This window comes from Miniopterus natalensis, chromosome 20 (genome assembly GCF_054644295.1).
Source record: "Miniopterus natalensis isolate mMinNat1 chromosome 20, mMinNat1.hap1, whole genome shotgun sequence".
NCBI lineage: Eukaryota > Metazoa > Chordata > Mammalia > Chiroptera > Miniopteridae > Miniopterus > Miniopterus natalensis.
Genome location: NC_142100.1, coordinates 19393617 through 19420928, shown reverse-complemented (window position 1 = coordinate 19420928; position 27312 = coordinate 19393617). Strand labels below are relative to the sequence as shown.

The following is a 27312-nucleotide window of genomic DNA, read 5'->3' as shown; positions in this document are numbered from 1 at the left end:
CCACCAGTCTAGTTCCGTGTTACATTGTGCTTCTAATCATCTGTGGTAGATTTGTAACATACAGTCAAGAGTTTCTCCTTTTTCCCCACACTAACAGCAAGGTCAGACATTTGTGGGGCATCTGGCCAGGTCATTGTTATGGTCTGACCCTGAGACAGAGCAAACAAGTTGACCACTGAGAAGTGGACCTTCTGCGTGGACCCACCTTGTCAGGCAGGCCTTGCCCTCAGTAGCAGGGCCACATGCATAATGGTGGCCATTTAGAAACAAGGGACTTTGCCCTCAGATCTTATTGTTGGCATACGTTATGCTGCGGTCATACCTCTGGATTTGGACAGCTTATTAGAAAATTCCTAGGGCTAGGAGAACATCCAAACAAGGTGGTTCTACTTTAAGGAATGCTGCAGTAAGAAAACAAGATTAATCAAAATAGGATTAATCAAGATAAGGAGGCGTCATCTTCAAGATGTGCTGAGTGATCAGGCCAGGGATGGGGGCAAGACTGTGAGTCTGGCCTGTGGGGCTCCCACTTGTTGGGAGTGATGGTAAGTGCTGTCAGTGGTTCGCATGGTGGAAGTGATACGCTGATTAGAAAACCAAGCTGGCCTGCCTTGTGGTGTGGCCGCGGGCATCGCAGTATGATGGGCCAGGCAGCTGTGTGAATTACAGAGTCACACAGGCCAGCCTGTGCCTGGACAGAGCAGGACCTTTGGATGGGAATAAGCCCTGCCACCTGACCACCTACCTGCATGACTGTGACCTTGGGCCAGCCACCTGCCCTCCCTGAAATTGAGAGTCTTTGTGAGGCTTAGTGAGGCTTGTATTGTGTTTAGTGCCTTGTCCTTGCCTGATACCGCCTGACACAGGGTACTGTATGTTATTTTCATTGGTGGTAGTGAGGGCCCCTCCTGTTGCCCTTCCTGACCACCCTCCCCTCCATAGATGGACTCAAGGCCAGTTCCCCACGAAGATCAAAAGGTCAACCAAGTGCAAGCTAAAAGGAAAAACAACCAATACTTGACCTATTTTCCCTCCAAGTTCTACTGAACTCTGTACCAGACTTTCATCATGTCTTGTATGCTTTTATTTTTACAGATTTTTTTCTCTCTTTTTTTCGTCAATGGCTACTTTCAAAGCTATTTTTAAAAAGACATTGTTTCAAAGAATGTTGTGGGAAGTCCTGTTAGGAAAGGTCTGGTGCTCTCCTGGTGGGGGCCACCCTGCACCAGCAGAAGGAATTCCCAGTCAGGGATTGGCACATGCTTGCCAAGAGTTCTTAAGGCATTTCCCCAAATCTGGGCCCAGTCAGAATTCCCATAAGGGAGGGACAGTAGGTATGGTCTGGAGGAAACCAGGACAGCTGCCACCTCTGGAAATCACTTGTCACTTCCCAAATGTCCAGACCCACCTGTTCTGTGCCGGTTCTATTGCGAGTAAAGTTTGGGAGTGGGCTCTTTAGGGCTGGGGTTGAGTCCCCTAAACTTGATGCAAGAGGGCCCCCTAAGGCACCTGCTCCCCAAGCCCTGGGCACCCCTTTGCAGGCCCTGCCACATGCAGTAGAGAGGAGCAGTGACTCTTGAGAAGCAACCTAGTAATGGAAGCAGGTTTTACTTAACTGTCTGCCTTATTTATCAACTTAACCAGTGTATGTGATGGGTTCTGTGCTGAATAGGGGGATTCCATGTTAAGTTAGAAAAAGAATCTACCCTCTGGAGGTGACCTGTGTGCTGTGTCTGCCATAGCTCTGTGGGAAGGGGATTTGAAACAGCTTAGAAAATTCATAGAAACAATGTAATTTAAAATTAGAAAAGTGGGGGGGGGGGGAAGATGAGGTCATAGGAAGGTTTTTATGTGGACTATATGGTATAATGTTGCTACAGTTACCAAAGTTTGGCTACCTGTCTGACTTGGAGCTTCCTAGGAGTCCAGACAAAGGGAGAAACAAGATCAGTTGCCTGATTCGTGGTGTCCTTAAAGCACCGCCAGGTCAGTTCCCCTGAAGAACAATTCCTGACAGATACCCTGCTAAGATAATCCTAGTAAGTAGTGGGTGTTATAAGGAAACCCAGTGTGAGGGGTGGACAGCCAGGGTGTAGGCCCTGAGCTGATGCTGTGTGCCCATCCCACTAATTAACCTGGGTATTTGTGGTCCTGCGAGGTGAAGTCAGCTGCAGTGCTTGGCTCCAAAGCTGCTGGTCGCCCCAGACATTGAAAACAGGATGCTGAGTCACATCCTGCAGGCCTGCAGCATCCTGACTTTGCGTGCCCTTCACAATGGAAGGCTCGCATGGGCACGTTGGCCCCTCACTGTTCCAAAGCATGGTCTCAGGGCAGGAAAATGTTAAAATTAGGTCTTATATGGGCCGGGGCTGTGTGTGTGTGAGTCTACAAAACCTGGACACACATGGACCAAGAGGGACTGGGAAAGCAGGGCCTCCCATCGTGTTCCACTGCCTAGCGCACACATCGAGGCTGCTGTCATCTGGAAAACGCAAGAGGGAAAATGGTCCTAGGGCTGTGAGAGATCTCCTATGGGGAGGGAGGAAGTATCCAAGACAGAAGGAGAAAGCCAAGAAGTATGCCAGTAACAATAACCAGTGGGTAAAATGGCCTTAAGCTCTTATCACCTGCCAATGCAGGTGCTTTACCAGAATATAATTAACTGGAACTTAAAAAAGTAATCTTTAACATTTTGAAACAAAACTAACAGAAAAGTTACAAGTACAGTACAAAGACCTTTTTTTGGAACTGCTTTGAGAATAAGTTGCCAACCTGATGCCCTGTAGAGCAGACCTTTGACCAAAGACCAGGGACCACTGGCCCTGAAACATTACTGCCATCTAATCCTCAGACCCCATTCAGGGGCCACCACTGGACTCGGTAATATCCTCTGTAGTGGAAACGTGCAGTTCAGCATCACCTGTTGCCTGTTGTCCTGTCTCTTGAGTCTCCTTCAGTCCTGGACATTCCTCAGTTTTTCTTTGACTCCCATGACCTGGACACTTCTGAAGGGGACATCATTTTGTAGACTGTCCCTTAGTTTAGGTTTGTCTGACGTTCCCTCATAATTAGATTCGGGCCAAGCAGGAGTAACACAGGAATGGGGCTGTGTCCTTCTCATAGAATCCCACCGAATGGCACCTGATTTCAGTTTGTTCCGTCACTGGTGGTGGTCACTTTGGCCACTGAGGTGGGTTTTCCCTGACTTCTCTACCGAACAATGACTCTCTTCTATTTATCATTAAGATGTATTTCTTGGACGATACTTTGAAATTATGTTAATATCCTGTCCCCCGTCTACTTTTTCATTTATTTTTATCTGTATGGACTCATTGTCTTTTATTTGGTAGTTTATAACCAGTTAACTGTATTACTGCCTTCAAAGTTCAAATCATACCCAATTTGGCCACTCGGGTCACCTTCAGGCTGGCTTCCCTGGCACTTTACATGTCTACAGCACCCTTGAGGCACTCCCTTGCTTTCTGACACCAGATGCTTCAGGCCTCTTCTTGCACTGTCTTTCCCACATCTCTGGAATCAATCGTTTCTCCAAGGAGCCCTGGTTCCTGAGTGGAAAATGGAATTTAGAAGTGGAGGTCGGTGTGTTGATTACTATTGGAGGGGTGCTATTCTTAGGCTGTTTCAGGGGCAGAATGAGGGAATATGCGTGTGTGTACACACACACACACACACACACTCACACTCTTTTCCATCTATATTTACTTCTATAGACTGGCTTCTATAGACAGGGCCTGAGGGTGCTTGGGGGGTGGTGCCCTCAAGAAACTATTCTAAGGTTTATCCAGCCAACTCAAGGCACATCACTTGCTGTCTTGTTTATGCAGCAGGGGGAAATCCTGCTTTTGCGAGCTCACTAGTATATTCAACTGCTTGCTCCTGCCTGTTGGTATGAAGGAGAGCTGGGTAGCTGACTTTAGAGAATGTCTCTTGCTGTCTGAAATACTTCTGGACATTCCTTCTGTCTGAGAGAAGCCTACGCCTTCCAGCCAAACAATACATGGCCCAGCAGCAAAGACATTTGTAATGGGCCCTGCCAGCATTTCTTGCCCGTGACCCTGTTCCCTAAGTAGAATGCCCTGCAGAGCCGGAATGTCCCTATGCTGAACATTATGTGTTCCAGGGAACAGTTTGGGAGTTCAACTGATAGGTGTGTCAAGTGAGTTGCTTGTTTTCTTACACTCCAAGGAATGGTGTTTGGAGCAAGGCCCTGCCAAACTATACTATGGAGCACAAAATAAGAACAGCGAGGTCTTGGTACAATGCAGGGCCTTTGCGACTCTAACATGAATTCATAATGAGGGGAGATCCTGTTCGAGAGCAATGGAAAGAATCCTCTGTCTCCACCTGCAATCTTCTTAGCCTTCCCTAAACAGTAAGTCTTCCATCCTTTACCTCTTCATTCACCTCATTTGGCTAGGAATGGGGTTCTGGATTTGTCTAAACCATTATTAGGCATGGTTTTGAGGTAGATCTGTGCCCGTCCAACTTTGCCTGCTACTACTGTTGCTGCAGGTCTGACCATCCTGCCCCATTACCTAGGGATTCTGCAGGAAGACCACTGACCTTGGAGCCTCTCGGTTCAGTTCTGCCCCTTCGTAGCCATGTGACCGCACATAGGTCGTTTATCATCTCCGTCTTTGTTCTTTCATTACGAGAATGAAAAAACTCATTGTCCTGAGAATTAAGAGCAGATATGTAGGGGCAAGCCCTCTGTAAGCTATAAAGCACCATTCAGATGGAAGGTTTTGTTTACTTACTGAAAACTAAACTCATCAAGTGCCTATGGCATACCAGGCATTCGGGTGCTGAGAACTTCTTAGGTTGACAGTCTAGTGGCTCAACCAGAAGCCCAAGGTTTGGTTCTTAGCTTTGCACATTCTGAAACTCGAATTTACTACCACACTCAGGGATGATCAAGTTCCGAGGACCAACTTGTACTAACCAAATTGATAGGAAACTGACTTATAAACCAGAATAGATATTTATGAGTTCATAGCCAGACCTTTTACAAATCCTTCTCTGTTCACTATAGGGGAAGTGTAACATAATCTTCCAACTTTTCTGCTCCCCTCTTCTTTATTTGTTGATCCTTCGAGGCTCAGATTGGGGTTATTTCTTCCAGGAAAATCTCCTGGGACCCCCAGTCAGGGCTGGGCGTCCCTCCTGTGTGTGCATGTGTGTGTATGTGTATGTGTATGTGTGTGCGTACATGCATGTATGTGTGCACCTGAAACACCGTCTATGTTCCTCTAGTGTGCAGCCTGCTGCATTGCATTGCAGTTACTGTCCTGTGTCTCTCTGACCCACTAGAATGTAACGTTGCTCCAGGGCAGGAACCATGTCTGTTTTATTTCTGAATGCTCAGGGCTTAGTGCTGACCAGACACAGTAGATATTTGTGAATCTCAATGGAATTAGCAGAACCTCCTCTTGGGTGTTCAGTGGTACCCACCTTTACATTTGTTCCCTTTTTTTCTGGAATTGTCATCACACTGGCTAGACAAACCACAGTCCACTCAGTAATCACCGTGCAGAGCCAAATGCAATTGAGGGTTAATTCTGTCCATGAAGAAGCAGTTCAGTTAGTTTCAACCAGTTAGTTCCAGTCAGTTTGGAATCTTTTCAGAGCCTGTATTTTAGGCTCATATTCTCTGATTTTGTGTGAGATGTAGTGTCAGAAATCCTAAAATCATACCATTGAAGTAACTTCCTGTTTCCTCATCTATAGAATGAGCACAATAATACCTCCTCGGTCTGCTTGGAAGAGTTTCTAGAAGATCAGATCAGTTGACATTAGCTCTAGTGCTTTGTCAACAGCAAGGCTTATCAGAGGTCTGATCTGTCATTGTTGTCATTTCATATCACTGTAATGCAGGGCTGCCTTTCAAGGGCAGGGACACTTGTGATTCTGAAAGTATTTGGTAGGAGATGGACACGCGCACTTACCTGCCAACCTGTTCTGCTGCTTCCAGGGAGGGTATTATTTTGTTTTTTGACCTGGCATGACCTCCGGTCATTGTTGTATTACTCTCCTTAGAGGAACATGTGTTTTTAGTGGTGGTGTTTTTCACCAGCAAAAAGCATTTATTGTGCACCTACTATGTGTAAGGTATTTTCATGAAAACATTTACTATGCACCTACTATGTGTAAGGTATTTTCATGGGAGAAACCAGTTTTGTCTTCTGTTACTGTGAAATTCGGGGGTTCTTAACCCTGTCTGTGTGTCAGGAACACTTCTGGAACTTGTAGAAAGCAGGTGCTCAGACTTTCTGCAGACCTTTTGAATTAGGATCAGTTAAGGGTAGAACTGGGCATGAATATGTTTTAGAAGTTTCGTGGGTTCTTCAGATGGATAGCCAGAAGTTGAAATCGGGGCATTAGCATAATATTCTGTAGAGTGGTGTTGCTATACTTCGTATTTTTATTTTTCAAGGAATTAAGTTTCTAAGTGGCCTGGCACACACCCAAACCACCCAAACACATGTCTATCCCTTAAAGAGGATCATTACCTTTGCCCTGTGTACACTTGGGCAGGCTTGGCCTAACACTGTACTTCTTAGTCTGCACATATTTGCTATTTGAATGAATGAACAGAACCCAGTAAGTGAATATCAGAACATACATATAGTAGAACATAAATCACAGCCCAGACCAGTGTATTTTATTTTCTTAAACTTCGATGTGCACCAGACTCACTAAGGGAGTTGGTGAAACACGAGGTTGCCCTGGCTCTCTCTGGAGACTGTTTCAGGAGTTTGACCGGCTTCCTGCAGTTGTCATAGGAAGAAAATCATTCCTTCCGCCAGAGCTGTGGGAGCTGGACGCTGTGGCACAGCTAAGTGCCCTGTACAGTCCCCACCATGTGGCAGGTGCTCAGTAATGACAGCACTGCTGATGAGAAGCAGCTTGGCCAGTGTGGCCGTGCCACCCACAGAATTCTTCAGGATTCCCATGCAGTCCGGAAGGATCGAATGATGTGTCCTATGTAGGTGGCTGTGGGCAGGGTGAATGGGGTTGTCCCCCAAGCCTTCTGCTTGTCCCCAGGGCTGGTGGAGGAACTCTAACGCTGAGGCTTCTCTTTCTGAGGTCCCATTTCCCTGAGTGATTCCTTTTCTCTGTTTCCTGCAAACGAAGCTTCCATGTGCTGGGAACAGGCACTGAAGATGAGTCCGTGTTCTGACTTTGCAGTAGTGTGTGCTTTAGTGGGACCAAAGCAGCCATACTGCAGTTAGCCATCTGGACGAGTAGGGACAACGGGCATCCAGGGGTTAAGAAGGTAGGCATGGGAGAAACATACTTGGGTCTAGTCCCATCTTGTAGAGATGTGTGCTTCTAGGCAAGCTGTATCCTCAGCTGCAAAATAAGAGTAATTGTAGTATGTATTTCACCTAATCCTTTTGTGAGGACTTGGGAACCGGGGGAACCTTCCAGATAAAACCTTCCCAAGTTCCTTTCTTAGGATACGTATCCCGTCCTGCCCTGCATTATGGTTATTCATATCCTTAATTTATTTCACCAGCTGAAAAAAGCTCTAAAAACATAGCTCCCAGCTGGCTCCTGCTGGGTAGATTTCGGGGTCCTGGGCCTGCTTTACCTGCGCAGCACCTTGCGTGCCATTCTCAAAGCTCCTCACGTGCGCACGTGAGGTCCCCCCTTCCTGGAATGCCCCCTCTCCAGACTTGCCTCCTCAAGTAGCAGTTAGCATGGCTGAAGAATTTCCAGAATGTAAACTTGCTTTTGAAAGTTCCAAGTAACTGTGGCAGCTGCCCACAGTCACTGTGGGGTGAATGGATGGCTCTGAAAGAAATAGAAATCCTTCAGTGTGTCAGTGGCAGCAAGCATGGGGTCCTGGCTGCTCGGGATCTGCGTCCGGGCGGCCAGCTGTTTTCCCTCCCAGTTCCTAATACACCCCCTCTTGCCTTTTGCTGAGGCCTACAAAACAGCCGTGGGAGGAAAGTGATTAGAGGAACTTCAGCTGCTTCGCTCCCTCTGAATAGCCCTCTTTCATCAGGATGTGCAGGGACAAGGGCCTTTTTCAACCCAAATATCAGGCGAAGACGAGAGTTCCACAAGAGCCATTTGCTCTCCGTGTGGAAGCATCGTCCAAGGCCAAGGGCTCCTCGCCGAAGGACTTCAGCCTCCTCCCCACCTCCCGGCTTCCCCCAGGGGAGTGGAGGGCAGGAGCCGGGGTCGCTGACCATGTGATCACGGCAGCCACGAACCTTGTTTATTTTGCCGACTTCTGCATCTCCCTTCAGCCACCTCCTTACTTGTTCTTCAGAGGTTTCCAGCCTGAATTAGTACGTATCACCCACCACTGGTTTCTGTTTTCCTCCCCTGTCTCGGTGTCTACATGACTGGCTGTTCACGCTCTGAGGGCTGGGGCTTTTTTGAGGAGCAGCAATTGAGGTTTTTTCCTCTGTCTTCAAGCCTCTTAGAAACTTTAATCTCACGTCGTCATCTAGAATAGCAGGAGCCAGTGTCTGAGAATACGTTTGTCCTGTGGAGTTAACAGCGTTGAGGATGGGGGTCGGGAGGACAGGGGCTTACTGTTTTTAATTCAAGATTTTTTCTTAACAGTGATGGAGGAAGCAGTTCAGTTTTGTTTGTCTGCGTTTGACCTTCTGGAACTTGAGTAGCTCTTTTGAGGACACCAGCATCTTTGAGGAGATGACTGGTTTTCTGGAGCTGGGGGATGGGTGGTTTGTGGATTTGTGTACCTAGGAGAGTGTGTGCCATTGCCAAAGTGGATTTGTTAAAGGGCCTCCTTCCCCAAAGGGATGCCTTGAGACCGATGAATCGGGATACAGTCCCGCTGGGTATTAGAAGCCTGGCAGTGGGAAATAGTGTTCACATCAGCCACCCAGAGGGCACATGAGGCTCTGGGCCTGCAGTGAGCTCGGAACAGAACACGGGAAACAGGGTCACGGAGAACGTCTGCATCTGGTTTTTGGAATCCTGTGACTGCCCCTGCTCTGCAGCCTTTTGGTCCCGAGAGTCATCTTGTGTGGTCACCCTCGTGCTACATCCTCACTCTCTCCCCAGGCACAGGACGATGGCACAGGCTTGCGATAATGTGTTCTCTTTCCAGTAAGCGCCTGTGACTGATTGCCGGGAGGAGGGCAGAGGCAAAGTGTCCCAGGGCCCCATCATGCAGCCCCCAACTTCATGGGTAGACGGGAGGCCCTCATTCTTTATCAGTCCCAGGAACCCTGAGGAACAACTGGCCTTGTCAGCGATCACAGGATAAAATCAGCCTGTTCCTTTGCATTGTTCCCCTGTTTTTCCAAAGGAAGCGTAAGGGAAACCAAGGGGAATTTTCTCCCATGATTTCCAAGGCAAAGGTCATCGTTAATGACTGGCTGTTTCCAGAGTGCTTGGGTTTCTGGTCAGTATGGCTTTTTGTTTTTCTTTTTTTTTTTTTTTTTTTAAAAACTCATGAACAAAAGAGGCTGATGTTGCCTTGCAAAAATTTGCCCCAGCTGCTTCGATGGACTAGTTGTTAAGTTTCATGGGTTTTGGAGTCCCTTGGGCAGCTCCTTCCAGATTTCACTGAGAATAAGTAGTAAGCGATCTGTGTCTAAAACAGAATAGTTCTGAAAACAAACTTAGTTGTGAAATTTTAAGGAAGGAGAGGGCAACAAGGGTCGAAGCGTCTTGGGTGATTCTGTTGCCTGCTAAAATAAGACAACCTGGATTTCAGAGTGGCCAGATGGGCACTAGAAAGCTTCTTGCCTTCCCTGGGTGAGAGTGAGACAGCAAAGAAAGGATGTTTCTCATTTCTTCCATTATTTATAACCCTGGGCTCCTCTGCACTTGTAACTTGCAGCACAACTATGTGACTAAGTGGGAAGGATGGCTTGGCAGTACATTCGTGATCATAATAAAGAAGCGTTGTACAGATGTAAAGTATTGCTATCGTGACATCTGTAAAGCCAGTTATCAGTAATTCAAAGGCAGAACTCAGACTTATTATTTGATATTTGAGCAGTCCCTATTTTTAGCATGGGAATTCAACCAGGAAAAGGAACAGATTTGATTGTGGACTTACATTCTAGAAGATAACCAGGATCTACTGACTGACTTGCTAGTTTGTGTGGTGAGTTTTAGTTACACATTAGACTTAGCGGAGTTTCTTGAATCCAGGATTAGAACATTTACTCACATTAGATGTCTGGGACGAAGGTGATCTTGCTTTTTTATGTTACAGAAGACATTGTGTTTCTATCAGGAATTGATCTGCTCTTTGTTAAAACAAAAAAAGTGCTACATTTTCTTAGAGAATTTTCCCTTCAAATCATTTATATGTTAATTGGTTGCTCAAGAGAGAATGAATGATTTTTAGTTTCCTAGAATTTAAACTGTGATCTTCATTCACAAAATTAATAAAAAATTAAATGTTCTTTTCCATTATAACACGTAGTGCATGTTTTCTATTCCTTTGAAAATCAAACAAAAATAATCATTTAAAAAAGTTAATATTTGCTCAGTGTAGAAGATTTGGAAAATACTAAGAGGCAGAAAGAAGGTAATCATAGTTCAACCCCTGAAAAAACAATAATTTTGGTGTATCTTATGGGTAATTTTCAGAGTTGATGGTATTTTTGAATAATTGGTAGTAATTAATAGATAATACAGTCTCTCACTTTATACAGTTTTAATTTCTGCATAAGCTAAAGGTGATTTTTTTTGAGCATTTGGAAATCTTGAAAAACTTTAATTGCACATTTTTAAGTTACAGGTTGAATGTAGATGTTATTGGTAGTTAAAATAACAGAAGACCAAAGGTTCATTCTGCTGAGAAATTCATTGGGTCAGCTTGAGGATTTCCTCAGCAATAGTGGGCGCAGCAGCCTTGACTAAGTTAAATCACAGATCAATAGCCACTCACTTTTCTTAAGATGCAAACAAACAGTGAAAGTGTACTTTCCTCTTCCTTGTGTCCCATCAAGGAAGGGCACCAAGAAGCAGTGAAGTTGTTAAAAGTCCTGGAGTTAGAAACAGAAATCAACAGTAAGAGTACAAAAAATTTACCCCCTGTCCTAACCAGAGAGTCAGTCCCTGTTTTTAGAAGATGTTGTATTACTGTGAGATGCCCTTACAGTGTCCTGCAGGAAGGTGCTCTTGGCCCCAGCAGAGCCCACGTAGAACCTTGGGTGTTTTAACAGAAGCATTGTTTCATGATGCACTCTCTCCAGCAGCAAGTTTGTAGCAAAGACCTGGGAAGACTTTCGTGAAATTTTTCTAAAGGCTATTTTATCGCATTTGAATTCTACGTGCTGTTTGTCCGCACCTCACCTTTTCAACTCTGTAGCATGTCTTTGCCCGTTTTCCTCTCTGAGTTCCAGCCTAACTGTGCTCTGATTTTACTCTTCCAGCTTAAGTGAGAGCTTTTTCATGGTGAAAGGAGCAGCCCTCTTCTTACAACAGGGAAGCAGCCCCCAAGGCCAGCGAAGTCTTCAGCATCCCCACAAGCATGCAGGTAAGTTGACCTTCTCACATTGTAACTCATTTTCTGTGCCATTAGAGGAACCTTCCATTACTGCGGGTGAGCTATTTGTTGGTTTTCAAGGCCAGAGAAATAGTGGGACCAGGTTTGTAACAACTGGTACAGGTAGGAGCCCTTTCTTGAGCAGGCAGGTCAAGCGACCCTTTCTGGGAACAAGCGACCCTTTTGAGCATTCATATCTGCCTAACAAGGCAGTCAGCAGCATTCAGTGTGGATGTAAAGATTTTCTACTCACAGTTCATCAGTTAACTGCATATTTTAAGTTGTATTATGACTTTTTTAACAAATGCACCAGAACACGTTATAGCCAGATATCGTCCCCTTGAAAACTGACACCTTGAGGTGCTCTATACCTAGTCTGGGGATGCTGTCATTTCTCTGAGCATTTGGAAAACTCTCATTTGGAGAATTTCTCCCCCCCCCCCCAATCACTATTCCTCAACAGTTAATACAAAAAGAAAAAAAACCTGTTTTTATAAAAGGCAGTGGAGTGAGAAAACAAGAATCATTACACTTTGCCAAGATCATCTAGAAAGAAACAAAATTAGTGACACATCTGACTTGAGCAGCTGATAGCCTGCCTACCTTTGTTAAGCAACATGCATCCCATCTATGTATCCTTCCCCCCTTTCTCCCACCCCATGGCTGGGAAAAGAGGATACCCAGAGATAGAATGAATGGAATCCTCATTTATTTAACCAGGGGCAGAGGGAACCCCAGTGCCAACAGAGAGCAAGATTCTTAACTGGCCTTCAAATAGGACAAAGTCATAACACTGATTGTCTCTGGGTGTTGGGCTTATGGGTGATAAAGTTTTTAAATTCTAGTTTCCAAATTTTCTACAACAGGATGTATTACTTTTACAATGCAGAGAGCTCCAGCCAACCTCATTAGGGGAATTTCTTTATGAGCCTTTTGCACGCATTGAGATGGGAAGTCTTTATTTTTTAATGGTGGATTTGGTTTGGAGAAATAGGGAAGTGGTAAAGTAGGGATCAAATCTAGTATTAATGTAGGTGCAAAAGCAAATAAATAAGGAATGCCTATAAAGTAAAAAGACTGGTATTCTTTGGTGAATCTGAAACCAAAGGCAGTTTGAAAAGAAGACTTCAGAAAACATTTGTGTACAAGTTAATCTTTGTAATAGGTGGGTCACACTCCAGGTACTTCTTGGGTGGGCAGCACACATCTGAATGGGAGCTGGAAAGGCCTCGGACTCTCAAGACAGCAGGTGAAAGCAACTAGCAGTTGGGGCCAGGATTCTTTTCACTTTGATCATTTTGTTTGTCTAACCTCAAGTCACTCAGCCTCATTTTGGATCTGAGTGCCAAGGTTAGAATTTCATATCTTACAGTTTATGGCAAACACCAAGACTCAATCAGTATTTTCACAGAATGATATTTATCATCAAGATTTAAGTCTATTTTAAGCCAAGAAAACAATTGTCCTGCACAAGGAGGCAGTACGGTTTGGGGAAAGGACATGCTTGGGAGCCAAACAGACCTGGTTTCTGATCCCAGTTTGCAGCTTACTGTGCTGCTATGGTCAACCTCTGAGCCTCAGTTTCCTGATCTTTACAATGGGCATCAAATACCAGTACCTCAGAGAATATGGAATTTTAAATTTATGCAGGTGACATATTTACCTACTCATAGGTACTCAGAATTCGGTAGCTATAATGATTACTATGGTGACTTCTAGTACAGTAAAGCTATAAACAGAACCTTTATTGTTGAATTTGCTAAGATTTTGCCCTGTTAGGAATTTAACCATTGTTTATGTCTTAGCCATAACATATACAGCAAAGCAAATGTTCAGTTTGTTCACTCCGTATAAAATGTCTCCTTCCTCTCGGTCAGACAGTGTTTTCATACTGTGTGCATGCTTAAGGAAGTAAGTACAAAACTGTTTTGCAAGAGCCCTAAGTCAAACTGGATCATGCGTTTCTTGAGTGTACGTGAGAGGAGGAAGAAAGCCTCTGGCTTGTCAGCTCTTCTGCCCTTAGGGCCTGGAATGACTGCTGAGCTCAGAAGGCAGATGGACTGCTGACTGTCCAAGGACTTTCAGTAAATGACCCTGGGGCAGTCACATACTAGACTTTCTGTCAATTCCTTCTCTTCTAGATTTACAGTCAAATTCCCTGGATGACCACAGTCCCTTCAGTAATCACCATGTAGAACTGAGTACAGTTGAGGGTTAATTCTGTCCATGTAAAAGTAGTTCAGTTCAGCCAGTCCCATCCATCTGAGACTCTTCTAGGGCCTATACTATATGTTTATATGCTCTGATTTTTTTGCAAGTACTTAGTGAACACGTGAACATATAGAGACTGTGTGTGGGGTTGGGATGTCTGTCTGTCAGCCATTCCACTCTCCACAAGCAATCCCCCTGAAAGGAGTCTATCTGTATGCAGAATGTCCCTTTCATTGAGATGCCCATCTGACAAGGGGCTGGTTTTTGCTTTCATCTGTGTGCTTCTGTGACTCAGAGTTGGGTGGTGGTGGGGCCCAGGCAAGCCAGGAACCAACCGTGGTGGTTGTGAACCATCATGGCGTTGGTGACATGACAGGTGAGGGTGCTGTTAGGTAGAGGAAGGGACAGGAAGCTCTGTGTCCTTTAACGTGAATCCTGACCTCCAAGTCATTTCTTACAGAAAGTGGTGCCAATGTAGGGTGTTGTACACTGTGGAACCCTGTGATGGAGAGTGCAGACAGGAGGGGCAACTTGCCTGTTTAAAATGTTTTCCCCAATTACAGTTTACATTCAGTATTATTTTGTATTAGTTTCAGATGTACAGCAGAGTGGTTAGAAAATCGTATACTTTACAGAGTTACTTTCCCCCTGCTTCAAGTACCCACCTGGCCCCATACATATCTATCTTGATGTCATTGACTGTGTTCCCTGTGCTGTAAACTGCAGCTCTGTGCTCTTCTACAACTGCCAGTTTGTACTGCTTAATCCCTTCACAACCAACCCCTCCCCTCTAACAGCTGTCAGTCTGTTCTCTGTGTCTGTGAGTCTGTTTCTATTTGTTTGTCGGTTTATTTTGTGAGGGGCAATTTTCCAACGACCTGATTGCTCTGAGGTAGAAAGTACAATTTGGACGTCATATGTCAATCTGCCCTAAAATTTAAACGATGCTTTTGCAAAAGGAATGAATCCAATGTACTAATCCTCCTGGGGTTCTCATTGTGCTCTACAGGGTACTTTTAAAAAAATGATAATTCTGTTTCCTTAGGGCAGCAATTTTCAACCCGTGTGCCACGATACCGCAAGAATTTTTAAAACATGCAATACCTGACTAGTCAGAGGCACTGACCTCTTTTCCCTTAGTTTGTCAAATAAAAAATGACAACAGCCAATACAGCAATAGTTGTTCAGTGTGGATGAATCAGAATTATACCTGGTTTTGTTTTTTTTTGTTTTTTTGTCAGAGCAGCAAAAAATACATTTTTTGGTGTGCTGCAGAATTTTAGTAATTTATGTGTGCCACGAGATGACAAAGGTTGAAAGTTGCTGCCTCGGGGTGTGGAACAAATCGTAATTAGTACAGATTTTTCTGTGAGTTATTCCTTCCACTTTTCTACATCAGCATCTTCACAGATGAACCTTTTCTTCCAAAAGAAACCCATGCAAACATATATTTAATGCATAAGCTAGGAGAGAAATGGTCTTAGAGTCACACTTGCTGCGTAGCAAACATATTTTTAATGTATAAGCTAGGAGAGAAGTGGCTTTAGAGTCACACTTGCTGCGTAGCAAACATATTTTTAATGTATAAAAGCTAGGAGAAAAGTGGCCTTAGAGTCATAGCTGCGTACTACTTAGAAAGCTCAGTGTTGGAGCCCCTCAGCCTGGGACGCTCTTCTCCTGTTAGGTTGGTCCTGCGTGGCCATGGAGACTCAACACCTCTGAGAAATGTTCCTCCCCTCACTCCAGCCCAGAGGCACTTGCTGGACACGGGGACCACTCAGAGAGGTTTGAAACTGGGCCCCACAGTACTGCCTCTTTTAAATAACCAAGGGGGTGGAAAAGAGTGTGTCAGTTTTAGCAAGAGGAGAAAAAATGACAGGTTGCTGTCTGCTCAGATTATTCGTCTGGGCACTCAACCCGTACCTGCTGGCTACAGTCACGGGGCATTTCCTTCCTGGTCACGGAAGTCTTATCTGTCTCTTATGGAAAATGCTGAAGAGTTTAGAGAGGAAAAGTGACACCCAGTCCCTTTTCTTTCAGACCAGCTCCTAGCAAATCTCCTACTTCAGCCCTGTCCGTGGTTCCTGCTACCCCACCCTGCAAAATAACGTTTGCTTGAATTTAACAGTATTTCTCCTCTAGGCTTCGCTGTATTTGCCAGATTTTGTATTTAAAACCCACATAGCAAATATTTCAAAAAATAAAAGCAAGTTTTTAAAACATAGCAGAAAGCTGTATCTCACTTGTCCTCATTATGTATTTTAGGGGTGGAGTGAGAGATCGAGGCTTTATGTTTTGCAATGTTTCTCCTGTGGGGCTGGTAGAGAAATTTAACGTCTAGATCCTCTCCCATGCTCTTAAAATTAGCCTCCCAGAGGTTTCTGCCTGGAAAGTAAGTGAGTGACCTTTTAAAACTTTCTTCATTGGTCCAATAGGTGATTTGCCCCAACATCTTCAAGTAATGATCAATCTTCTGCGTTGTGAGGATAGAATCAAACTGGTAAGAAGAGACGAGAGTGGCAAGTTTTAATTTTTAATTGGGAAATTTGGTAGGGAATTACTCATGAGCAGCAGGTGTGGTGGTGGTGGGGGGATGAGTTTTTACCTTTTAGAAAATTCTCCCAAATTGTTCACAAAAGCCCAAGTGGAGTCTGTCCTCAGTACCCAGAAGTTCCAGAGAAAGGGCGGATCGGATCTCTGTGCTAAGATGGCATCTTCATTCTCTGGATTTTGTTATTCACCCATTTAATGAACTTGGGGAGGGGGTCTCCCCTGAGCCAGGGACTGACCCTTGTGTCAGGGGTATAAATGAGATGTGGCCCCTGTGCCTGAGAATCTCACCTTAATTCCTAAACCTCCAAGGGAAAAGTAGAAAACAGACATCCTTGACATTGGTTGGGTGGAGGAAGGGGCACGACCTGGAAGGGCCGGCCAGTAAAAGTACCTCTGCCCGTGTAGGCCGTGCGCCTGGAGAGCGCCTGGGCGGAACGGGTCCGGTACATGGTGGTGGTGGACAGCAGCGGGCGGCAGGACACAGAGGAGAGTATCTTGCTGGGAGTCGACTTTTCCAGTAAGGAAAGGTGAGTCTGATGGGACAGTGGTTCTCTTCTGTGATGGGGACAAGAGTTGCTGCTGGAAAAAGATTTCCATGACCACATATCCTTGGGAGGTGAAGGTGGGATGCATGATGGTAGGTGACGGGGTTACCAGGAACAGTAGAGCACTGCATTTCAGCTCCTGTGTGCGGCTGCTGCACTAGATCCAGTCTCTGCTTTCAGAGCTCACGGTCTCCCAAGAGGATAGAAAGTTACACCGTGCTTAGAGGTCTAACACTGGATGCTATTGGGGGTGCTCTAGAAGAGGGCACCTTAGCCAGGAGGGCTTCCTAAAGGAGATGATGGCTGTGGTGAACACTCAAGTAAAGCAGGAGCCAGCCCAGTGAAGCAGGGAGGACACCTTCCAGGTAGACGGACCCACATAAGAAGTATGTGCTTGATAGGCATCATGTTGAGCGCCTGCCTTATCCAGTATCGCTTTCCCATGGATTCCCAAGTACTTGGAGATGGTCCTGGGTCAGAGGCTTAGAGAGGTTTGGAATTTCCCAATAACCAGAGGCCAAGTTTGTTATATCATAGACCCAATTATTTGTGTGAAATGAAGGCGAACGGCTCTCCTTACATCTAGGATAAGTTAATACATGTGAGATCATTGCAAAGCCTGGATTTGTTAAAACTAGATTAAATGGACTCTCCTTAGTCATCTCCATTAATCTATTCATTCATTAAGCAAGCAGTTTATTTGCATTCTCCTGTGTATGAGGCAATAGGCGAGGGCCAGGTAAACAAAGAAGCAACCGTACACACAGTTCTTGACTTCAGAAAGCCTGTAAGCTTAGTGAAGATGAGCCACAGTCAGATGCTGCGGCGACAGGCTCAGTGATGCAGAGATGTACAGTGGATTGTGGGAGCACAGGAGAGGGGTGGCGTGGAGGGGCCATGCCAAAGGCCTCTGGAGCATGCGGTGGCTAAGCCAAGTCTTAAAGGACGGGCAGTGGGGCAAGTTCAGAAGTAGGGACACCTCAGTTTAGGGCTCTGAGGGTGCCCTATTTGCCTCATCCTAGCACTGACAGCCAAGAAGCTCCAGGAGCTCTGAGTCTCAACACAAGTTTTATTTTGTAGCTCTGCAAAGGAACTATAATTAGCCCATCAAGAATGGGTAGGACTGCAAGGTGGGACCAGAGAATTGGCCAAACACAAAAGGCTTAGTCTGATTTTACATGAAGGCTTGAAACTACCTTTCCTGCAGATTCAGAAGCAGAGAGTGGAGGAGTCCGGTGTGGCCACAGATGCTCTGAGGAGGAGCTGCTCTGTGAGCCCAGAGCTCCTTGTCTGCACAGTTGCATGCTCGTAACATTACTCCCCGGGTGGGCTGTTAAGTGGCAGCAGAGATGTAAGCTGGAGATCCCTGGAGGTTGTTGGAGCTGGCCTTGGCACAGTTACAGCACTTTCTCACGAGCCGACTCTTTTGAATTCCTGAAGAATGTTCATAGCAGTCTGAGGAGCCCCTCCGATAAAGCCCTTTCATTCCCTCTGTGTGTTTCAGCGGCGCCAGTCTCTAAAGTATCATTTCACTGTTAGGATGGGCAAAACAAAAGCAGATTAAGCTAGCTGTTAAAACAGGAGCTGCACAAAAGGCACAGAAGCAGAGGTCTAGAACTGAACTCCAGTGAGGGTGTTGGTACGACGCCCCTCCCTTCACCCCAGTACAGGAGGCTGGCTTGGCTGCGCTGCTCGCCTGTGTCCCCTGGAGTGCGTGTGGCCTTGTGCCAGGAGTGCGCCAGCCCATGATGGCGTCACCCCTGCTGCACTGAGGTCCTGTGGTCAGCTGGTTGCTCCTTGTCCCCTGAGAGCTGCAGCTGAGACCTGGTGTTTATGGAGCTGCAGCCACACCAAGCAGTGGGGTCAGTACCCTGACTATCTCCAAGCAGGGTCACTGGCAACTCCCTCCAGTGGGGCCACCTCAGATCCATGTCTTCTAGAATGCAGTGGCGAGCAGTCCCTACAGACAGCCTGAAAGCTTCTCCCAGATACACACCCAGCGGCCAGACCCATGTCAGGGGCTGGTTCCCTCTGAGCTAGACGAGCTGGGTGAAGATACACAGAAGTGTGTGCGTAAGCAGGAGAACTCTGATTGTAGATGTCTTCTCTTTCCTCCCACATAGTAAAAGCTGTACCATTGGGATGGTTCTCCGACTGTGGAGTGACACGAAAATCCACCTTGATGGCGACGGGTAAGCAGATGTCTTTAAAAGATTCTTTTAACTACTGTAAACTCTGAAACATGAGTGTCAGAGTTTGGGCATCACTGGGTAATCATTAGAAACAGAATCATGTGATGTGTCTATTACATCAGGAGAAGTAATGTTGCCCTCCAGTGAGCCACACAAGGAAAGGGACATTCTGGACATTATGTGAGGGAGTTTGAGTCATGAAGTAGCAATGGAAGCATACTGGAGATCACTGCTGTGTGAAGTTCAAGAACAGCAGTACACAAACAGTCATTCACTTACCTAGATTGGGTTCTTCATGCGTTTGCCTCCAGGGGAAACACATGGTTTTGATGTGTGAAAAGCAGAATGGGAAGTTGTCCCTACTAGGATTCCAACAGTAGAAGTTACGCTGCCTCATAGATAGCACTGGGAGAGAGAAATAAAAACTTGATTTTTTGGAGACATAGGATTATGGTAATATTTTTCCTTTTCTAAGACTTTCCATTAATATATTTTCCATGCAATTGCAAAAATATATTGATAGGATACTTGAGGCGGAATGTAGCAGATGGGTTGGGCTATTGCAGGAGTGTAAATAAGACCGTGTCAAATGCTGTCATTGCCTTGCACCCTCTGCTGGGATTTTGGTTTTTGGTAGACCTCGCATTGCTGGGCTAAAAACAAGTCTGCCGGAACTGAGAGCCTATCTTTTTTTTTTTCCTGCTTTGCCCTTGTCTGATGCAGCCGGCCTGTAGTCCCTCATCAGGCGGCATGAGAGAGACACACTTGTCCTCATAGTGTCCCCGGCGGGCCTGCCCCATCATCTCGCAGTGGTGTGGTTAGAGGGTCTGGTTTGTCACCGAGGTATCTCTTTGTTTTTCACTGTCAGTGGCTTCAGCGTCAGCACAGCAGGGAGGATGCACGTCTTCAAGCCCGTGTCTGTCCAGGCCATGTGGTAAGTGTGGTTTTAGGGACTTTTAACTCCCTGGAAATAGTTTCCTAGCTGACAGCATGACTAGAAAAACCCCTTCTACTCAGATGCCCATTTAGGTACATTTATTTTGTGTGTCTGACAAACTATTCATTTTAACCATTTTCAAGTGTATAATTCAGTGACATTAAATACATTCACAGTGTTGTGCAGCCATCACCACCATCCATCTCCAAAACTTTTCCTTCATCCCAAACATAAACTCTGTACCCATTAAACTCTGACTCTCTATCCCCCTTCCCCCAGGCCCCTGGTAACCTCTGTCCTACTCTCTCTAATTGCCTGGTCTAGGTCCCTCATGTAAGTGGAATCATTTTGCCCTCCTGTGTCTGGCGTCTTTCACTTAGCGTAATGCTTACAGGGTTCATCCTTGCTGTAGCATGTGCCAGAACTTCCTTCCTTTTTAAGGCTGAGTAATATTCCCTGATGTGGATATACCACATTTTGTTTACCCATTCATTTGTTGATGGACTTTCTAGTTGTTACCGCCATTTGGCTATTGGGAATAGAGCTGCTGTGAACATTGATGAACAAGTAGCTGTTTGAGTCCCTGCCTTCATTTCTTTTGGATCTATACCTAGGAGTGGCATTTCTGGATCACGTGGTAATTTTATGTTTAATTTTTTGAGGAACCATTGAACTTTTCCACAGCAGCTGTACCATTTTACAATTCCACCAGCAATGCGCAAGAATTCCAGTTTCTCCACATTCCAGTCAACGCTTGTTATTTTCTGCCTTCCTTTCATAATAGCCATACCAGTGGATGTGAAGTGGTACCTCATGATGGTTTGGGTTTGCATTTCCCTAATTATTAATGTTGAGCATCATTTGATGTGCTTATTGGCCATTTGTATATCTTCTTTGAAGAAATATCTATTTTGTGTTTTGGCGACTTTTTAATTTGGTTGATTTCTGTTGTGGAAGGTGTGTTGTTTTTGCATATGTACAGTCCCTCCTGACAAATGCCACCCCAGCATAAATTCACTTGCTCATTGTACCTGGCACACAGTAGGCATTGCTCCATGAACGGATGGGCGCTTGATTAGGCACTGAGCATCTTGAGAGACATAAAATGGGCATAATTGCTGTCGGCGTGGAGATTAAATTCTGTAGAGGGAGGTGGCCATAAACATAAAACAAAGTCACGTGTTACACTGAGGGGTCCTGGGAGGACATTCTCACAGGGTGCTGGGCTGTGGGATACTTTCTCCAGCATGCAGGGGCCTGGGTTGGGGTTGGGCCTCCTGGGACATTCTGCTGTAAGGATCAGATTGCTGTGGATCAAGGCTGCATTGGGCAAAATCAGTCACACCCAGAGCCTCTCTGGTCTCGGCACATGTATCTTAGAGCCTCCCTCGTCCTCGGAGGGTTGCACAACCCACTCATGCAGCAAACTCACAGCCTCTCTCGAATAATCTGGAAAAGACTCGGGAGAAAGCTGATGGTGCCTTATTGGAAGACTTCTGCCCAGTGTTTCAAAAGAATTACTCTTCTTTCCAGGACAGCAAGAGTTATGCAGAAGTCTCCCATGGCTTCATTTTTATCTCTTTAGTTAGTTCAGGATCACTTTGGGAGAAAATCATGAAACCATAATTCTCTAGATGTCCCAGATATTTTTCTGTGTCCCTGGGTGATTTTTTTTTTTTTTTTAATCTCTTTCAACAGCAGCTCTACAGGCAAGTAAAAAATAGGCCCATGTGCTTTTCCAAAATTTCAGAACCAGAACTAAATTTAGTAAATATTCAGCTCAAGTTTGTGCCTAAGAGCAGACAAATATGTATCATTGGGCAAAGTGATGGGGATGGCAATGGTTTTTATATCATTGTTGAGCCATTCTCTGATAATTCTCCCTCTACCCCAGGCTGCACTCTTCCTCCCTTATTGACACCTAATGCACCCCATTCACAGAGAGATGTTCAGCCTATATTTCTGTTAAAAGAAGTAAAACATGAATGACTAAATTGACCATTGTGACACACATTTTTAATGTTGTTCCTTCTGTCCCACCACCTTCCCAAACCGCCTCTTTAGTTGGTTTCTGTATTAAGATGACTTTCTAGAACTCATTTCCATAGGAAATCTAAGCTGTTTTCACATTGATGGGAGGGGGTTAGAAATCAAGTTATTGGAATGCAGTAAAATGTCTCTGCTGCATAACAATGACTCTTTCCTTCCAACGGTGAGGTTTCATTATAACTCCTATGTTTAAGACGCCCACAGCCTCAGAAGTAAATCTTAGTCCTTGGGAGTTAATCGCTGCACTATAAAATGACATGTGAACCAGCCCGATGGAGAGAATTATGAAGTTTTTTTGTTTTCTTGTTGGGAATGGTGAAGGATGTTCAGTCTGTCACGGAGAGGAGCCGTATTACCTGGCGGCTGGGAGTCCTCAGTAGCCAGTCCTTTATGAACTGCCTTTCCCTTTGTCATTTAAAAAGCCCTTGTCCAGGGAAGAACCCAACACTCCTTCTGCTTCCCAGGCCTGACTCTCTCCCCTCTTCACCCCAGGTCTGCCCTGCAGGTCCTTCACAAGGCCTGTGAACTGGCACGAAGGCACAACTACTTCCCGGGGGGCGTGGCCCTCATCTGGGCCACCTACTACGAGAGCTGCATCAGCTCTGAGCAGAGCTGCATCAACGAGTGGAACGCCATGCAGGACCTGGAGTCGACGCGGCCCGACTCCCCGGCCCTGTATGTCGACACGTGAGTGCGGCACCTCCTGACCCACTCCCACCTCTACCCTTCTCCCGACTCTGTCTGCACAATGTCACACCTCCTCTGTACTCCTCTGATTGAGGCCACCTCCCCAAGAACTGGCCTTTCAAGCAGAGGCCCCTAACTTGTGTCCTATGGGTGGTCTCTGCAAACCCAAGCCACGTTCAGTTTAGCCCAGGAACACCGGCTGTTTCTGTAAACTCCAACCTTGGGCTTCCTACAGCTCTGCACTTAACCTAATTTCTCTCCAGGCCAACGGAAGGGGAAAGGACTGAGCGCCTCATCAAAGCCAAACTCCGGAGCATCATGATGAGCCAGGACCTAGAAAATGTGACCTCCAAAGAAGTAAGAGAGCTCTTCCCTTAGCAGGCCAGCGGTTGTGTGGCATCCTTTGTCGTGTTGCCCAAACCCTGTCTCCTTTACCAAGATCAGTGCGGCAGCTCTCAAAGGCTTTTTCTTGCAGGACTTAGCAAAAAGAGCGCAGGCCTTAGACTCAGACTCTAGTTTGAACCTTGCCCTGCCACATGCCAGCTATGAGGCTTGGGCAGATTTCCTGGGCTCTCTGAACCTGTAAGACCTTTAGCGAGAATTCCATGAGGCCTATAGATTGCACCAAGAAGCAGTTCCTCTTAGCACCCTCTTTGCCCCACATCGCCTTACCAGTAAGTCTCTGTACCACTTTTTTTCCCCCAGTTGCTTTTGTTCAAGGAATGCGATGAATTTTAATAACAGCTTAAACCAGGTAGATCTAAGAGGTTGAAGTGGCCATTTTTAAAAGTTATATATAATCTTTTTATTTATTAGTACGTGTACAACATCATATTGTAATACCTTCCAAAGCAAGAAGAAACTGATTTTGGGTTTTCACTGTGATGTGTTTGATATTTAATTGTAAAAGTATAAGTGCTTTAAACTCAGAAAAGATCCCATGGGAATCAGAAATAATAAACTACCCCCCCACACACATTAGATTTACTTTGAGGCTAGGTAGCCTGTATTCCTGCCACCTATGCCTCTGTGCCACGTGTTTCTAAGTGCAAAAAAACACCTTTTTTGAAAACAGCTTCGGTTTGCTTTGTGACTTGACTTCTTTGGAGGGTGACAACTGTTTTCTTTAACAAGTCACTTTTCCTAATGTTTGCCACTCCACAGATCCGTAATGAATTGGAGAAACAGATGAACTGCAACTTGAAAGAATTCAAGGAATTCATAGACAACGAGATGCTACTTATCTTGGGACAGATGGACAAGCCCTCCCTCATCTTCGATCATCTTTATCTCGTAAGAGTCATAGCACATGTCAGGGTCTGGCTTGGGGAATATAAATCTGACCTGGATTGTTTAGAGCAAGTCAGAGAGGGGAAAACTTGAGTTACTGGAGCCTCGATCCTGGCTTTTACGGGAACTCCCCTCCTCTGGCCTACAGCCTCGTGGTTTGCTCTCCAGCCAGATGCTTGCGATGTGGCTCCTTGCTGGGCTGTGGGGAGTTGTGTGAAAGCTCTTTGGCATAGTCCACTGGCAACTGTTTTTCTGAGTCTTACCACCCTTTGCCTTCTTCAGGCACTAACACACAGGCCCCATCCAGATACCTCCAAGTGCTTTGTGGGCTAAAAGCCCCCAGTTACTAAAGAGAGCATGCTTGCCAAACCCCAGAATCATGCCTAGGAATCCCGAGACATGAGAAACAGAATGGAAAGCAAACTAGACAGACACCTGAAATGCAGCCATTCTGTGCACTGCCCCCAGAGCCCATTGAAGGAACAGGCCCTGGTGATGCAGCTTCATCTCCCGCTCAGATTTTCTTAAAGCTGTAAATCTCCATAGAAGGCAACTGGCAAGTTTTCAAAGTCAGAGAGACTGTAGAGGACGGCACGTTACTAAAATTAGAGGCAGCACAGCATAGTAGTGAAAGTCAGCCCCACCAGGCCAAGTTCCCACTCCCCAGCCTGACCAGCCATGTGACTGGAACAAGTCTCTCTGCCTTTTTTTTTTCTTCACCCTGTACCTTGTGGAATGATTATGAGGATTCAGTAAAGTGCAGATTTCAGGCATCAAGTGCATTTTCTGTAGGCACTAATAAATGGTAACCATCGTTAGAGCAGAAGTCACTTCCAGGGAAAGTTGAGGAGGTGTGTGTTTGGTTTGGAAGGTGTAACAATTTTGTTCTCTGCCTGTAGGAAGTAATTAATAGTCCTCCAAACGTATATGTCTTGATTATTAAATATATATTTAATCTGTTTATAGATATCAGTCTATATATATGTGTGTGTGTGTGTGTGTATATATATATATATATATATATATATACACACACACACTTAATGTATATGTTAAAGTGCATATAAGTGTGTGGGTTTGAAGCCTATATCTTGAAAGCTATGTGGCAGCGCTGGGCTCTAACCTCCCTGAGGAGTTGGTTTTCCCTGGTGGAGACAGCACACGAGGCACCTCTGCCCATCCCTCCACCAGGTGGCGATCACAGCAAGAGGACATTCAGCCTTAGCGAAGCGCTATTTTTCAATGTGGTTGTGCCTTATGTCACTTTTTCCATGAGAGATACCAAAGGAATTTTTGTGTTTGAGCCTTTCCCTCCAATATGAACATCCAGCTAGCACCCACACATGGCCAGCCTCTTCAGGGTCCCTGAAGCCCCTGCCTCCTGAGGGGTCTGTCCCCTGGAAAAGGAAGTTTACAGAGAGACTACCCCAGGTTTTTTTGCTCTTTGTGACTCTGTTACTTGCATTTCCTAAGAGCAAAGTGATGTTTTTTTCTTTGTTTTTTCTTCCATGTTCTTTGCATGCTCAGAAATGGAGGGTTTGCTTTTTTTAATATAATTTTTAAAGTATGAAAACACATTATAGAAAGTTAGTAAATGTAAGTAAGTCTAAAGAACAAAATTAAAGGACTTACCAATTTTACAAATCTAGAGGTAGTCACAGTTAACATTTTGGTATACTTATTTTTTAATCTTCTGGGGTTTTTTAATACATATATAACTTTTTAAAACAAAAAAAAGGAAAGAACCATACTGTTTATGTCTAATGTTTGTGTGTGTCATTATGTGGTGTTTCCCTGTGTCATTAAATACCCTCCAAAAGTATGAGTTATTTTAATGTCCCCATCATGTGGATCCATCATCATTTATTTTACTAATATCTCCTTGTTGGACCTTTGGGTTGTTTCCACTACTTTGTTGTTATAAATAACTTTAAATATCCTCGTACATAAATCTCTGCAAATTCTGGGTACTTCCTCCTGGTAGCTTTTTGTAAGGGGAATTTCCAGGTCAGTGGGTGGGAACGTTTGTAACATTGCCAGAATACTTCCCAGAAAAGGTAGATGGGTTCCTGCTTTAATTAGAGGTATGTGAAAATGCCCTCTCCCGAGTGGGAGGTCAAAGGTCACTGCCTCTGATGAGAAGACCCTGCTGGAGTCTCAGGAAAGGAATTGGTGAGAGGGGAGCAGGTTTTCCTGAACTTGCCCTTCCCCTGTTGGGCTGACAATTCTGTGAATGCCTCGGGGACCTGCTTTGATACCTCTGTTCTCTGAGGCCAGGCGCCAGTGAAATCACCATCACCGTCAGGGCTAGCATCCCCGTATCCCGTAAGCAGTCTGAGGCCAACATGTGACACTCACAGGGGTTTGTGTGATCTGTCCCCCAGGGCTCTGAATGGAATGCATCCAATCTGGAGGAGCTGCAGGGCTCAGGGTGAGTCTGCTCCCCTTGTTTTCCCTTGTCCTTCTAGGCAGCTTAGAAGCCCTCTGCCCTGCTGCCAAGGTCAGGTCCAGCCCTGTGTTACCTGCCTGTGCCTATAATTGCCTGCATCCCAGTAGGCAGGCTGATTTGCATAGCTAACAGATGTGCTTCAGAATGCCACTCCTGAATAACTCACGGGTTTTAGATTTTCCTGGGGTTTGTGTGATGGTGTGTGTCCCAGAGAATGGTCCTAAATCACAGTCCAGTGGTATAGACAGCCTGGATGCTGGAAGGGCCACGAGCCCCCTCCTACCACCCCACTGCCCCACAGAGCTGCTGAGAGTCCTGGTGTAGGCATACCTATCTGCTGGGCCAGTCAGCACTTCTGATCCCTGGACCACTGCTGCTTCTATCTAAGCATATACTTTTGGACCTGGAGGGAACCTTGCAGCTAACTACTCAGCATCGGGCAGAAATACATGCCTGTCTCAGTCTGAGAAACGCCCAGCAGCAGGAATAAAAAATGTTTAAATCTAGACCTTCAAGAACAGATGTCTGGACATTTTTTTAAAAAACAACACAGCCACAAAATCACCATCCTGTGGGTCTGACATGATGGCATCCTTGAATTACTGCATTTAAAAATCAAGACTAAACAAATCTTAAAATATATCTTTAGAACTACTGGTTAAGATGTGTGCTTTCAACAGAAAGTATCCTTAAAATGTAGGGCAATACTGTCTATGCTTTCTGTTTTGCTGGGAATAAGAGAATTATTTCAAAGGTATTTTTTAAAGCATTTATAAGTATTCACTTTTGAAATCTGTTTGAGGTATTTTCAAACTCCTGAAATTATTTTGGTCTTCGAGGAATATAAATATTAAATTTAGAGACCTACAGAACCTGGTTAGCAGATC

The 27312-nt window shown here is 45.3% G+C and overlaps 1 protein-coding gene across 1 annotated transcript in view; it reads left to right on the top strand.

Annotated features, from left to right (window-relative positions):
• Window positions 1-27312, top strand: part of SSH1 (slingshot protein phosphatase 1) — a 48401-nt gene that overhangs the window by 12557 nt on the left and 8532 nt on the right. Inside the window, exons 3-11 of the mRNA XM_087828598.1 lie at window positions 11400-11503; window positions 16159-16223; window positions 16682-16803; window positions 18945-19013; window positions 19882-19947; window positions 22492-22686; window positions 22950-23043; window positions 23851-23979; window positions 26361-26407. Coding sequence (XP_087684724.1) covers window positions 11400-11503; window positions 16159-16223; window positions 16682-16803; window positions 18945-19013; window positions 19882-19947; window positions 22492-22686; window positions 22950-23043; window positions 23851-23979; window positions 26361-26407 — 891 coding nt within the window. The remainder of the gene's footprint in view (window positions 1-11399; window positions 11504-16158; window positions 16224-16681; window positions 16804-18944; window positions 19014-19881; window positions 19948-22491; window positions 22687-22949; window positions 23044-23850; window positions 23980-26360; window positions 26408-27312) is intronic.